Source organism: Bos grunniens, chromosome 1 (genome assembly GCF_055505025.1).
Source record: "Bos grunniens cultivar Pamir isolate PY7600 chromosome 1, Bosgru_T2T1.0, whole genome shotgun sequence".
Classification (NCBI taxonomy): domain Eukaryota; kingdom Metazoa; phylum Chordata; class Mammalia; order Artiodactyla; family Bovidae; genus Bos; species Bos grunniens.
In genome coordinates, this window is record NC_141165.1 from 8407037 (window position 1) to 8420504 (window position 13468).

General features: G+C 45.8%; 1 protein-coding gene across 20 annotated transcripts in view; it reads left to right on the top strand.

Moving 5' to 3' along the window:
* Positions 1 to 13468, top strand: part of HLCS (holocarboxylase synthetase) — a 224918-nt gene that overhangs the window by 53575 nt on the left and 157875 nt on the right. The window contains exon 6 of one of the 20 annotated variants that reach the window (XM_086410661.1): positions 194 to 1713. The exons of 18 other annotated variants lie outside the window; for them this stretch is intronic. In XM_086410661.1, the coding sequence (XP_086266787.1) occupies positions 194 to 361 (168 nt within the window). In that variant the 3' untranslated portion in view covers positions 362 to 1713. Of the gene's footprint in view, positions 1 to 193; positions 1714 to 13468 lie in introns of those variants that run through there. One more of the 20 variants, XM_086410728.1, reaches the window with a different exon arrangement.

Sequence of the window (13468 nt, forward strand, 5' to 3'; positions counted from 1 at the left end):
TGGGGAAGGACCCCCTCAGATGCCCTTCTTCAGAATGGTGACCCTTCCCCTAGTTGTTGTGTGGCTGGGGGTTTCAATTTTGATTTCTTTTTTTTTTTTTAATGCTTATTCATTTATTTTTGGCTTTGCTGGGTCTTTAGTTGCAGCGAGTGGGGGTTACTCTTCGGTTTAGCGTGTGGGCTTCTCATTGCAGGGGCTTCTCTTGTTGCAGCTCAAGGGCCTAGTGGTTGCCCCGCAGCACGTGGGATCTTCCTGGACCAGGAATCGAACCCGTGTCCCCTGCACTGGCAGGCAGGTTCTTAACCACCGGACCACCAAGGACATCCTTGATTTCTGTTTTCATTTTCTGTTTCTCTTTTGACTTTGGGTTTGGAAATCACATGAAAATTGTCCAAGTATAACTGATTTTTTTTTGGGTTTCTATAAAGCAGAGGGAGAACACTGGAGTTTAGAGGGTGTTAAGTCTCTTAAGTTATCGCCCTTTCCACTTGAGCAGGGGAAGCTCACTGTTTTCTGTGTCAGGAGTGTATTTGGAAAGCACAGTGTATTCAGTTGGGATTAAAAGCCTTTGTTTTCATTTGGGCCTTTCTCAGGGGATCTTTGGGTGGGAAGACCACATCTCGTTTCTTTTGTGCTGACGCCTGCCATCTTGTGGCAAAGGGGGCTCTGGGTCTAAAAGGAAAATGCCATGGCGCTGGGAATGCATTCAGAGTTTTTCTTGGCCTTCTGTCTCCGTTTACGCCAGGTTCTTCGGGTGCGTCTTTTCAGCAATCCCTTGGCTTTGTGAAGTTGTTCATCTCTTATTACTTGCGGCATATTATTTTGTGGGTCTGTCTCTTCCTCGGTAGGTAAACTTGTGAGTTTAGTGACATAACTGTGTAGTTTCAGCAAATAGCTGATAGTCCAGGTTACTCTAAACTTACCTGCTTTCCCTCGAAAAGAGCAAATTTTACCCTCTGCACCAACATTTCCAAAGGAGGAAGGATGCTCTCCGTTTTCTCTTGGGTGTTTTTTTGTTTGTTTGTTGTCTTGTTTAAGCCCCGGGTACGGCCTGTGGGATCTTAGTTCCATGACCAAGGATTTGAACCCAGGCCGTGGGCAGTGGAAGCTCGGAGTCCGAACTGTTGGAAATTCCCTGAGGAATTCTCTTTTGCGTTGTCCTCTGTCCCTTGGCCAACTTACTTTTTGGCAGAGACTAGAGCTGTGAGTTTTCTGGGTGGGAATGTCAGCTGGAGGAGACAGGTAGAAAATCTGACAGCGTTTAGGATTCGGATACCTTGTGGGATTATTTGAGGACTACGTGAAATCATACCTATGAAAGTTTTGTGTAAATTGTATTATTTAAACTTTAGCGCAATTATTATTGTTACTATTATGTTATTATTGTTGTTGTTGGGAGATTGAATGAGTTAAGAGTGTATAATGTGCCTAATAAGTTCCTGGTGCCGAGGATAAAAGGACTAAGTGATGTTTTTATTTTTTTTTTTTTTTTATTTTTTTTTTTTTTTTAATTTTATTTTTTAAAAAAAAATCACATGCTCCCCATCCTGAACCCTCCTCCCTCCCAACCTCCCCATACCATCCCCCTGGGCCTTCCCAGCGCACCAGCCCCAAGCATCCAGCATCGTGCACTGAACCTGGATTGGCATCTCGTTTCATACATGACATTTCTAAGTGATGTTTTTAATAAAAAAATAAAAAATTGTAACTATAGCAATGGATGAATTTTTTTTTTTCATCTGAGAAACATTCATTGCATTTTCATTACACAGATTTTAGGCAGTCAGCCCTCTTCCTAATGGGTGCTCTTGAGGATAATGTTAGGACTTTTGTTTGCACTTTCATCTCAGACCTCAAAGCTCCACATCATTTATCTCTGTTTTATATGTTAAGTTAACAGAAGGCAAAGCATCAGCTCCATTTTGTGAGTTTGAAATAAAGTGTTGAAATAAAGCCAGTCCTCTGAGCTTCAACTCATAGATACAACTATAGAAAGCTATGGCAAACTCTGGGAGACAGTGAAGAACAGGGAAGCCTGGGATGCTCCAGTCCAGGGGGTCGCAGTGAGTTGGACATGACTGAGCGGCAGAACAATAGGAAAGCCGCCACGTTGGAGGGATGGGGCGGAGTCTTGGGGTGAGGGTTTCTCGTCCTCTAGCTTATTAAAAAGCAGAGACATCACTCTGCTGACAAAGGTCCATATAATCAAAGCTGTGGTTTTTCTAGTAGTCATGTATGAATGTGAGAGTTGGACCATAACGAAGGCTGAGCGCCAAAAAATTGATGTTTTGAATTGTGGTGCTGGAGAAGACTCTTGAAAGTCCCTTGGACTGCAAGAAGATCAAACCAATCAATCCGAAAGGAAATCAACTCTGAATATTCATTGGAAGGAATGATGCTGATGCTGAAACTGAAGCTCCAATGCTTTGGTCACCTGATGTGAAGAGCCAGCTCATTGGAAAAGATCTTAATGCTGGGAAAGATTGAGGGCAGGATAGGAAGGGGGCGACAGAGGGTGAGATGGATGGCATCACCGATTCAACGGACATGAATTTGGGCAAACTCTGGGAGACAGTGAAGAACAGGGAAGCCTGGGATGCTCCAGTCCAGGGGGTCGCAGTGAGTTGGACATGACTGAGCGGCAGAACAATAGGAAAGCCGCCACGTTGGAGGGATGGGGCGGAGTCTTGGGGTGAGGGTTTCTCGTCCTCTAGAATGTGGGAGTCACCCTTCTAGATCTCTCCCTCTCCTTTCCTGAGCGTGGAGGGCTGAGGTTGGACTCGTGAGTGGTGCCTGCCTGCTCCAAGGTCAGGGAGGGAGACAGACCCAGGCTGGCCCTGGCAGTGCCCTCTGAACTTTCCCATGAGTTCTGACCGTGCCAATCTTGGGACTTGAGCCTCTTGACTCTTGGACGTAGCAGTGGAAAGTCACCTGCTCTTGTCTTAATCCCCTGTGAGCCGAGGTTTGGAAGTCTAGCTTTTCCCGTTCTTCTTTAGGATGGGCACAACCTTAGGTTTTACATATTTGTCTGTGTATGGGCTGAAACTCCAATACTTTGGCCACCTGATGCAAAGAGCTGACTCATTTGAAAAGACCCTGATGCTGGGAAAGATGGAAGGCGGGAGAAGAAGGTAACAGCAGAGGATGAGATGGTTGGATGGCATCACCAACCCGATGGACATGAGTCTGAGTAAACCTTGGGAGTTGGTGCTGGACAGGGAAGCCTGGCGTGCTGCAGTCCACGGGGTCACAAAGAGTCAGACACGACTGAGTGACTGAACTGAACTGTGTATATTACAATACACAGAAGATGCTTCATATTTTTGTTCTCCTGGTTCTTTTAACTGCCTGGGGATGGGAGTTCCATTTTCTCCTATTGATTGGTAACCCCCACTGACGACAGGGAAGCCTTCCGTGTGGCAGTCCATGGGGTTCACAAAGAGTCGGACATGACTTACCAACTGAACAATAACAACAACAACTCAACAAACCGTGGGGATGCACAGGTTGAACAATGTGAAAACGAATGTAAAAGTGAAAGTGTTAATTGCTCAGTTGTGTCCAACCCTTTGCGACCCCTATGGACTACTGTAGCCTGCCAGGCTCTCTGTCCACGAAATTCTCCAGGCAAGAATACTGGAGTGGGTAGCCATTCCCTTTTCCACGGGATCTTCCTGACCCAGGGATCAAACCCGGGTCTCCTGTATTGCAGGCAGATTCTTTACCATCTGAGCCACCAGGGAAGCAGATATTTGATTTATATACACATACACAAACATTCCGCACGGACTGCATGCCGATCTTTACTATATATCTTTGGGAAAGAGGAGTTCTGAGAAAAGTTCGTTTCTCATTTTGAGTCCTGCACTCGGTCTGATGGGTCTTGGGTGTCTGTCCTGGGGACTACTTTCCCTCCTGCGTTCTGCACTCTGGATTCTCCTTTCCTTTGGGAAGGCCTGAGTGAGCACGTGACTGTTGTGTGACTCCTCATTTTTTAGTGGTCATTAATTCCTCTTAGAAGACCGTGAGTCTGCTGTAGAAGGAGACGCAGGAATTCAGGGTGTTAGCGTGTGTTTTTCTGCAATACAAGTTCTCCGAAGGATTATTGTGCAAATGAATGTGAAGGTGGCTGTGATGGTCCTTCTGGGCGAGTCCCCCGGCTCCTCTTCTGATGCTGAACTGGAGACGTCTTGGAACACCTCGGTCATTGTGCTGGTGCTTCGTGGCAAAGATCCGGATGACAGACTGGGAACAAAATTGGACTGTACTCTCTATTTGGTTTTCCTTCTTAATAGATCTCATTGCTCGGCATGGAAATAAGTTACAAAGGGAGGATCCTGGTATCCACCATCTGTTACACATGACTCATCCTTAGGTTTCTCACCTGCCTTTGGGATTAGATGCCCGTAGACCCTGCTTCCCTCTTCCTGTAAAATACTCTGTGCTGTTGGGAATCTGAGATCTCTGACCACACGGTGTCGCTGCTGAGCCAGGCTTCCTGGTGAGCAGGCAGAGATTTGATTTTTTTTTCCCTCTCTCTCGACATCAGTGTTGCATAGTGTAATTCAGTCGTTTTGCTGGCACTTTTCTTTTGGGCCCATAGAAATTATTTCAGAGTCACAGTTAATAATATTCACCTTTCACTGAACATTTACTGTGTGTACTAGGTGGGACCGTAGGATGGCCTATGAAAGAACAAAATAAACACACTGGCTATCTAAATAGTTTTACTGCATACCAGCTGTGTTTATACAGTTTGGTGCCTGGACACTCACTCTTTGTAGCAAATAGCACAGAAGATTTATGAGGTACCTATGTGTTTCCATATTGCACTGATATAAATGGAAAAAAATAACACATGATCCAAGTAGGAAAAAACACTCACCCGAGGTACAGCCGACCCTTGGCATTTGCTAGAAGTGTGTTTCTGAGACCTTCGTTGACACCCAGACACCATAGTAGCATGTGATTTCCGCTATAAAATCTGGTCACGTATGACTTCATGGGTGTCACCATGCATGACACCACGCAGAGGCGAGGTTCCGCGGAGGTGCAGACTCTGGGTGGCCCAGCTGAACTTATCTGCACAAGGTCTTCCCATTTAAGCAAATCCGCTGGGGGCAGGACTGAAATTCAGTTCTCTGCAGAATTATGACGTTACATCTTGTGTGAGCACCTGTACACCACATGCATACGTCCACAGGAAAAAAAGGCTGGAAGGAATACATATGGGGGTATATTTCTGGGTTTGGGACTTAATGGTGATTTTATTAAATGTTAAAAAAAATCTTTTTATTTTCCACATAATTCTGTTCTGCTCAGTCGCTCAGATGTGTCCGACTCTTTGCGACCCCGACCCCATGCACTGCAGAATGCCAGGCCTCCCTGTCCATCACCAACTCCCAGAGTTTACCCAAACTCATGTACACTGAGTCAGTGATGCCATCCAACCATCTCATCCTCTGTTGTCCCCTTCTCCTGCCTTCAATCTTTCCCAGAATCAGGGTCTTTTCAAATGAGTGAGATCTTCGCATCAGGTGGCCAAAGTACTGGAGTTTGAGCTTTAGCATCAGTCCTTCCAATGAACGCTCAGGATTGATCTCTTTTAGCATGGATTGGTTGGATCTCCTTGCAGGCCAAGGGATTCTCAAGAGTCTTCTCCAACACCACCTTTCAAAAGCATAAATTCTTCAGCGCTCAGCTTTCTTTATAATCCAACTCTCACATCTTTACATGACCACTGGAAAAACCATAGCCTTGACCAGACGGACCTTTGTTGGCAAAATAATATCTCTGCTTTTTAATAAGCTGTCTAGGTTGGTCATAACTTTCCTTCCAAGGAGCAAGCGTCTTTTAATTTCATAGCTGCAGTCACCATCTGCAGTGATTTTGGAGCCCAAAAAAATAAAGTCTGCCACTGTTTCCACTGTTTCCCCATTTATTTGCCATGAAGTGACAGGACCAGATGCCATGATCTTAGTTTTCTGAATATTGAGCTTTAAGCCAACTTTTTCATGCTCCTCTTTCACTTTCATCAAGAGGCTTTTTAGTTCTTCACTTTCTGTCATAAGGGTGGTGTCATCTGCATCTCTGAGGTTATTGATATTTCTCCCAGCAATCTTGATTCCAGCTTGTACTTCCTCCAGCCCAGCGTTTCTCATGATGTACTCTGCATATAAGTTAAATAAGCAGGGTGACAATATACAGCCTTGACATACTCCTTTTCCTATTTGGAACCAGTCTGTTGTTCCATGTTCAATTCTAACTGTTGCTTCCTCATCTGCATGCAGATTTCTCAAGAGACAGGTCAGGTGGTCTGGGATTCTATTACAGACATGTATTATTTTTATAATGAGCAAAACCAGTTATTAAAGATTTTAAAAAACCAAATCACTGTATGTCATTGGACTTTGAAGGCATCCCATAAGAGGTCAAAACTTGAATGTTAAAAGGCCAAGGACTTGGGGCTTCCCTGGTGGTTCAGTGGTAAAGAATCAGCCTGCCAATGCAGGAGACTCAGTTCGATCTCTGATCCAGGGAAGATCCCACATGCTGCACAGCAACTGAGCCCAGGCCCACAGCTATGGAACCTGTGGTCTGGAGCCCAGGAGCCACAAGTACTGAGCCCACGGGCCACACCTGCTGAAGTCTGAGCTCTGGAGCCTGTGCTCCACAACAGGAGGAGCCGCCACAATGAGAAACCCAGCAGCGCAAGTAGAGTGTGGCGTGCCTGATCGTCCCAGCTTGAGAGAAGCCCCCACAGCAGCAAAGACGCAGCACGGACAGAAGTAAATAAAATAAAATTATTTTTAAAAGTGTTATTACAATATCATTAATCAGTTCAGTTCAGCTCAGTCGCTCAGTCGTGTCTGACTCTCTGTGACCCCCTGGACTGCAGCACGCCAGGCTTCCCTGTCCATCACCAACTCCTGGAGTCCACCCAAACTCATGTCCATCAAGTCGTTGATGCCATCCAACCATCTCATCCTCTGTCATCCCCTTCTCCTCCCGCCTTCAATTTCTCCCAGCAGTAATGATTAATATTTTTAATAAGAAAGGGCAAGTACTCTTGTGTAGGAGTTGATAGTTTGTTTGATATTTGACACCCGCATTAGTTATTCAAAAAGGATTTGAGTTTGTTAGTAAATGCCTCTACTCTGGCTGCTGCCTGTTGGTTTAAGCCCCCAGCTCAGCACGTGTGCATTTCTGGGCCTCAGCAATCCTCTCGCTCAATGACTGGAAGATGTTCCTGGTGGTCGTTCCTCATTCTAGCGCCCCCCCCGACCCCTGCCAGGACCTAGCAGTTTCTTGACTGTCAAACTGTTTTGAACCATTAGTCAAAGGAGACCACATGTGTGCGGGCATCTATGTAGTGAATGCTTGCAAACAGATCACTTCCTCTCCGGAGGAGTGGCTACAGCCCAAGGGTCAAGCACCACTGGGGCGCCCCAGGGTCCAAGGCCATCACAGCCCCCCACCACTGGTGGTGACCAGGAGCTAGCCAGGATACACCTTTCCTGCACGGGGTCGGGGGGAGGGAGGCACCAGTGTGTTCGTGAGCGATGCCGACTTTACAGAAAAGCCACAGTGCTTTCCCTGGCAGGACCTAAAGTCCGGTTGGTCCAGAAGTTCACCCTCTTGTTTCCATTTCTCTGGGCTCTGCTGCTATTTTCAATCTCTGCCAAGGAAATGGCAGAAAGAAGGCACACTCCCCCTCTCTGTGCCGTGGAGTCACAGGGGTTAGTGTTGAGAGGGGCAGCTGGTTGATTTGGACAGGGTGGGACAGAACTGTCGCCCATCCCCCACCCCCTCGCCACCCACTGCCTCCCTGGAGCAATCGAGGGGGCTTGGGACTGTGCACCACTCTCTGCACAGGGCAGCAGCCGAGGAGGACCTGACCTGTCCTCTCATCCTGGGACATCGCCACTTGGGGCTGGGGAGCATGGGGTTCTTTCTGAGACAAGCAAGCTGGGGTTACTTCTGGGCCTTCCTCACGGCTCAGAGCTAGTGTCATGATGGCACCCCGAGTCTGGGAAGCAGGCCAAGCCTCAGCAGGCATCCTGCCAGAGGGTGTGGGGCTCCTTCTCCTCGGGGGCTCAAGATGTAAGCATAACCAGAAGTGACAACTGGGTTTCTTATTAAAGAAACTGGGCAAAAACATCACCATGTTGTTGGTGTGTGCAGCTTCGGTGGTGTGGAGTTGTAGGGTGGATCATGTGTGCTTAAAAACTAGTGTAACATTCCATTTTGATTTTAACCCTAGATTATTTGTGGTTGACACATTTCCCTGTCCCCCCTCACCGCAAACAGGCATTTTTTTTAAATTACTTTTTTATTTTGACTGTGATGGGGCTTCCTTGTAGCACTAGGGTGTCTCTTTAAATGCAGAGATCAGGCTTAGTTGCCCCCCCTCCCAGCCCCCACATGTGGGATTTTAGTTCCCTGACTAGGGCTCGAACCCACATCCCCTGCATTGGAAGGCAGATTCTTAACCACTGGACCACCAGAGAAGTCCCAGGTATTGTCGATCAAGATAGTGTCAATACTTGTGAAATATGTCAAAAAGCTGTATTGCCCTTCCACCTGGGGCGTTCCGTTTTCGACGCTGGGTGCTTTATGAAGAAACTTGGACTAAGTCAGGTCACGTGGTGTTACCCCCTCCTCTCGCAGACCGCTTCATTCTGCAAACACCTGAGTGCTTCCGAGTCCTTGCTCTGCAAGTTTCTGAAAAACAAGAAGATGGTTTCTCATCTTGCTCGAGTGCTTTGTAGTAGTGCCTTTCCTTGTCCGGATCTCATCGGAGTCTCACATGGCCCTGCCAGTCGGGGGAGGGCACGGAGGGGGTCCTTGCCCCTCTGAGGAGCAAACTGGATTGTGGAGCAGTGAAGGGTCTCATGTGTTTTTTTGAGTTAATTAGAATTCTCCAATTAAAAGGAAAAAAAAAAAAACTTTGGTTTTAGCATAGTTATTTGTCACGGAATCTTCCCTCCCTGCACCTTTAATCCTAGTTCTGAATCGAATGTACACACAGGAGAGGGAAACGTCTAGTGCCCCTCTAAAATACAGCTTAAAAAATAATTTTGAGAGGTCCACATTCGAGAGGAGCTCGGAATTCCAGGTGCACGCTGAATAGCTTTTGACATGTGGTTGACGCGGTGTTGAGGCGGCCGTTTTACAATATGGCAACAGCCAAAGAGCAGCTGGCAGATTAAAGCCAACCTTTAAAAGCTTTTATAGCTGGGGAGGTTTTTAAGGGTCTTTCATAGACCCCTTTCTCTCCTTTCTTTCTTCCTTTGCCCTTCACCTCCAACTGGAAAAATTTTTTTGTTAGTTTTAACCGACTTCTTGTTATCAAACCTAATACCTACGGCAAAGGCGACATGACGAGTCTGACATTGAAATGCAAAAGGAATAATACGTGGGATGTTTTCCTGAGCTGCCGTCATTTTTTTTTTGGCGGTGGGTGGGTGGTTGGGGTGGGGAGAGGCTTTTCAGCTACTGGATGTGCTGTATTTTTACTTGAATCTTGTTTCCACAAGCCAGTTTCCAAGTGACTCCGGGGCGAATTCTTCTGCTCACAGTCAAGGCAGAGACTTGATAACATGCTGGGGGAAATGCAGATGGGCACCAGTGTGGTCGCTCTCCACTTTGAGCTGGTGTGGTCCCCGCATTTGCCCTGTGGTCCCCGTGTTTGCCCTGCGGTGCGGCTCTGGCTGCCTTACTGGGAGGGGGCAAGGGTGGCGGGTTGGAGGGGGCACCTTTTCCGCAGTGTCCTAGCGGGGACAGGACCCTGTTGAGAGATGGAGAGAGAGGGGGTAGTTTTATTTCCTCAAGACTATTTATATCCAGCGCTCGTGCAGTTGGGCAGATTTGTGGATGGGAAACAGGCTCTCATGGAAGAAAAAGTCCTCCCGGACCAAATGCTTTCTGCCTTCTGCAGCAGCTCCCTAATAGCTGCCATGTGTGAGCGGGTATGGGGGACGGCCTTCCTCTCCTGGGGAAGTCGATTGAAGCTGTCTCTCGGAAGGCTTGCAACGTTCTGCAAAGAACAGATTTCTGTCTCCCAAGTCTGGAAAAATAACGTCCCAGGGCATGAGTACCATCTCCCACACGATCAAAGGGCCCCCCTGGTGGTCAGATGAGGGGCCAGAGGCCAGGACTGAGGTAGGCACCGTGGTTGCAGCAGCACTGTCAGAGCCTGGCTCTCCCGGCCACCGAAGCTGCCAGGCGGTGCAGGAATGCAGGGCTCGGGGGCCTGAATCCCGTTTTTGATGAATGTTCTAGTTCAGTTTTCCGGGATGTGAATTATGGCTGGGGAATGGCATTTTGTTTTCCATTCACGCTGATAATCTGGGAATGTTGCTCGGAGGATTGTGCCGTCTGGAGAAAATGTTTCTAAGTGTTTCCGAAGTTTCAAGGCCGCCAGGCGGTTGTGGACCCGGCTGGCCTGTTTGAGCCTCTGTTTCCACTGCGTTCGCGGGAAGGGCCACGACACCCCGGGTTCTGGGTGATGGTGTTCCCCGGGGCGCGTCTCAGCGGGGGAGGCTGGGTCAGTCCTGGGTGCCTTTTCTCGGGCTTCTTCACCAAAGCCAACCAGGTCACCAACAGGAAAGCTTGGCCAAGGGTCAGTCTGTCTGTCCATCAGTCTCTTTCTCTTGGAGATGAGAAGAGAATGCTGTTCTCTTTGTTGATGGCGTTCCCGTCTCTGCCCCTCAGTGGTTGCCTATCAGTAAAATGCATCTTGTCCAGGCACCGCTGGGCTACCTACAGTCTTCCGGGTCCTGTATGTTCCTCAGACGTTCAGTTCTGCGTGGTCCCTTTGCTTGCTTTGTGAGTATGTTTGTCTCTTAAAATGTTTTCAGGCTTTGTTTTGATAATGATATATTTAATGATATAAGCAGTGGGAGAAATACCAGTGTGGAGATTATAATTTTGTTCTTAATTGTTGGAGATACTATCCCTTATAGACAATTCTAGGGAATTGACCCCTCACACATGGCCGCTATGAACTTGGTTTTAAATGGCAGTAATTCTGAGCCTTTATACTACTTGTTTTACTTGATGTTTTTTAGGGGCATTCAAGTCTTTCAGTTTTAGCATATGAATTGCTTTCACTAAAACTTTAAAAGAAAATGCTGCTGAATTAGGATCTTCCTTGGTGGAGAGGTCTTTTTCCCACTTATTCTCGAGGATGAGTGAAGACTTAGGTTATAATACATAAGCATTTATGCTATGTATATAATGCTGCTAAAAATGAGATGGGCTTTCCCACTGATACATGAAGCTTCACAACATTATTTTGGGCTGTCTACTCTGTTGAAGTATGGAGAGAGAGGGGTGATTGGCAAAGAGAAGGACTGCGTTAGTCAGCTCCTGCACCTCCACGATAAGTTCCCCAATAAGATCTCTTTCAAAGTGAAATGCCACCGTCACCAGCATTGCCCAGTATGGAACTGGCAACACCTTGCTGGGCTATTAGTCAGTATCACTAACCACGAGTCTTTTCTGAACCCTGAACTGTAAAAATGTTAGTTTAAACCGACTTGGCTTCCAGGAGCAAAACAAAAGTTTAAAAAATTAAAAATGAAGTTTTTTTTTAAGAATACTTGTAAAGGTTTGCTTTTCTTTGTCGTAGGAAAGTATTTGACAAATTGTCTTCTTGTCTGAGGAAAAATGAATCCCACATATAGCAGTTATTAGGGAGTAACTGAGTGATGGCACCAGTCATTCCCCTTCCTGTTGTTAATCTCAATAAATACGGAAATACATCTTTTAAAAGAAAACATCAAATTGTGGTTTCATAAATTTAAAAACGATGGTTCATTTTTTCTGTGGGTGGGGGAGTGGGGAATGTCCAGGCTCTCTCTGCCTAGAATGGCCTAGATTATTACTCTAGATTGTGGGCTTCCATAGACAACTTGAAATACATGAGTTTTTCTGTGGCTTTTCAGCCCATAAAATGCTGTAAGGGTCAAAGGTCCGTACTTTTGAAGATTCTCCTCTCTGCATGTATTTTCCCTTCATGCGGGTGGAATTAGTTTTGTGTCTCAAGATTGGCCTAGTGAGTTTGTCACAAAAGATGGATTTTTTTTTTTTTAAGATGACTTTTTAAAGGACTCTGAGTCCTCATTACCAAACCCTCTCTCTGCTATCTGGGGAGGGTAGATGAAATGACCTTTCACATCCTTTCCAGGGCTCCGTAGTATTTATGCTGGACCCAGCAAAGCAATGATGAGAAAAATTAAAAAAAAAAAAAAAATTTTTTTTAACTTTTAAAACAGTTCCTTTGAAAGCATTCTTTGGTAAGAATTTGTGATTATTCACAAAGTTGGTTTAAAAAAAAAGAATTTGTGATTAGTACCATTTCATCTTTATACTGGAGCAGTTTGAAGTCACTGATAGATACTTTTCAGTTACTTTAAGCATAATGAAAGCGTGTTTTGCTTTCTGCTTTATTTCATCTCAGGCTCTTTCTCTAATTACTTTTCCTGTTAGTTTAAGAATGAACAGTGCAATATGTAGGAGCCTCAGGTTTACAAACAAGTTGTGTTTTCAAAGTCTGTGTGCCAAACTGCCTGTTTTCAAACACAGCCTGGTCCCGTCATTTCTGTCGGTTGGGTTTTCTCACCAGTTCCTGTTTGTCCTCCTAGCCCGTGGCGCAGGTAAACTGTGGCATGCCTTCTTGTGGTATCGTTTCTGTCAGATTCCGGCTTGGTGGGTCATGAACGCAGTGGGGATGTACGCAACGTCTCGTTCTACTTCTCCACTGTTTGACTTAGAATTTAACAGCTTCGTATCAGATACCGCTTGAAAACAACCATGTTGGACACTTAATAATCCTGGGGTGTATATATATCCTTTTTTGTTGCTGTTCAGTCGCTCAGTCCTTTCCTACTCTTTGAGACTCCATGGACTGCAGCACGCCAGGCTTCCCTGTCCTTCACCATCTTCACCATCTCTGTCCTTCTCTATACATATCCTTATGGTGAATTAATGAATTTGCACTGGTGGGTTAATACTTCTATTTAAGAAAACATTTTTCCTTTCGTAACGACTGTTGAACCATGCACACAAGTAAAATAAACACATAGAAAGTTTCAAATATACAAAAGTAAACAAAGTAATGTAAAGATGCCGTATGTATTCAGCACTCTGCTTCACAGTTTTCCATTCTGGCCAATCTCATTTTATCTATTCCTACCCACTTCTCCTCCTGTATGTGTAGCTTTTTACCCAGATCCCCGAGCAGATCTCTCATCTGTAAATATTTAGTGTGTGTCTTTAAAAGATAAGAACTCTGTTTAAAAATATAAGCAGTGGAATTTCACTGTCACACCTAAAATAATACAATTCCTTCACATAATTTCTTATATACCAGTCAGTAATCCAATTACTAAACAGGCTTTTTAAAAGATGGGTTATATTATCTACGTATTGTGTTTAAGTTGGAGAAGGCAATGGCACCCCA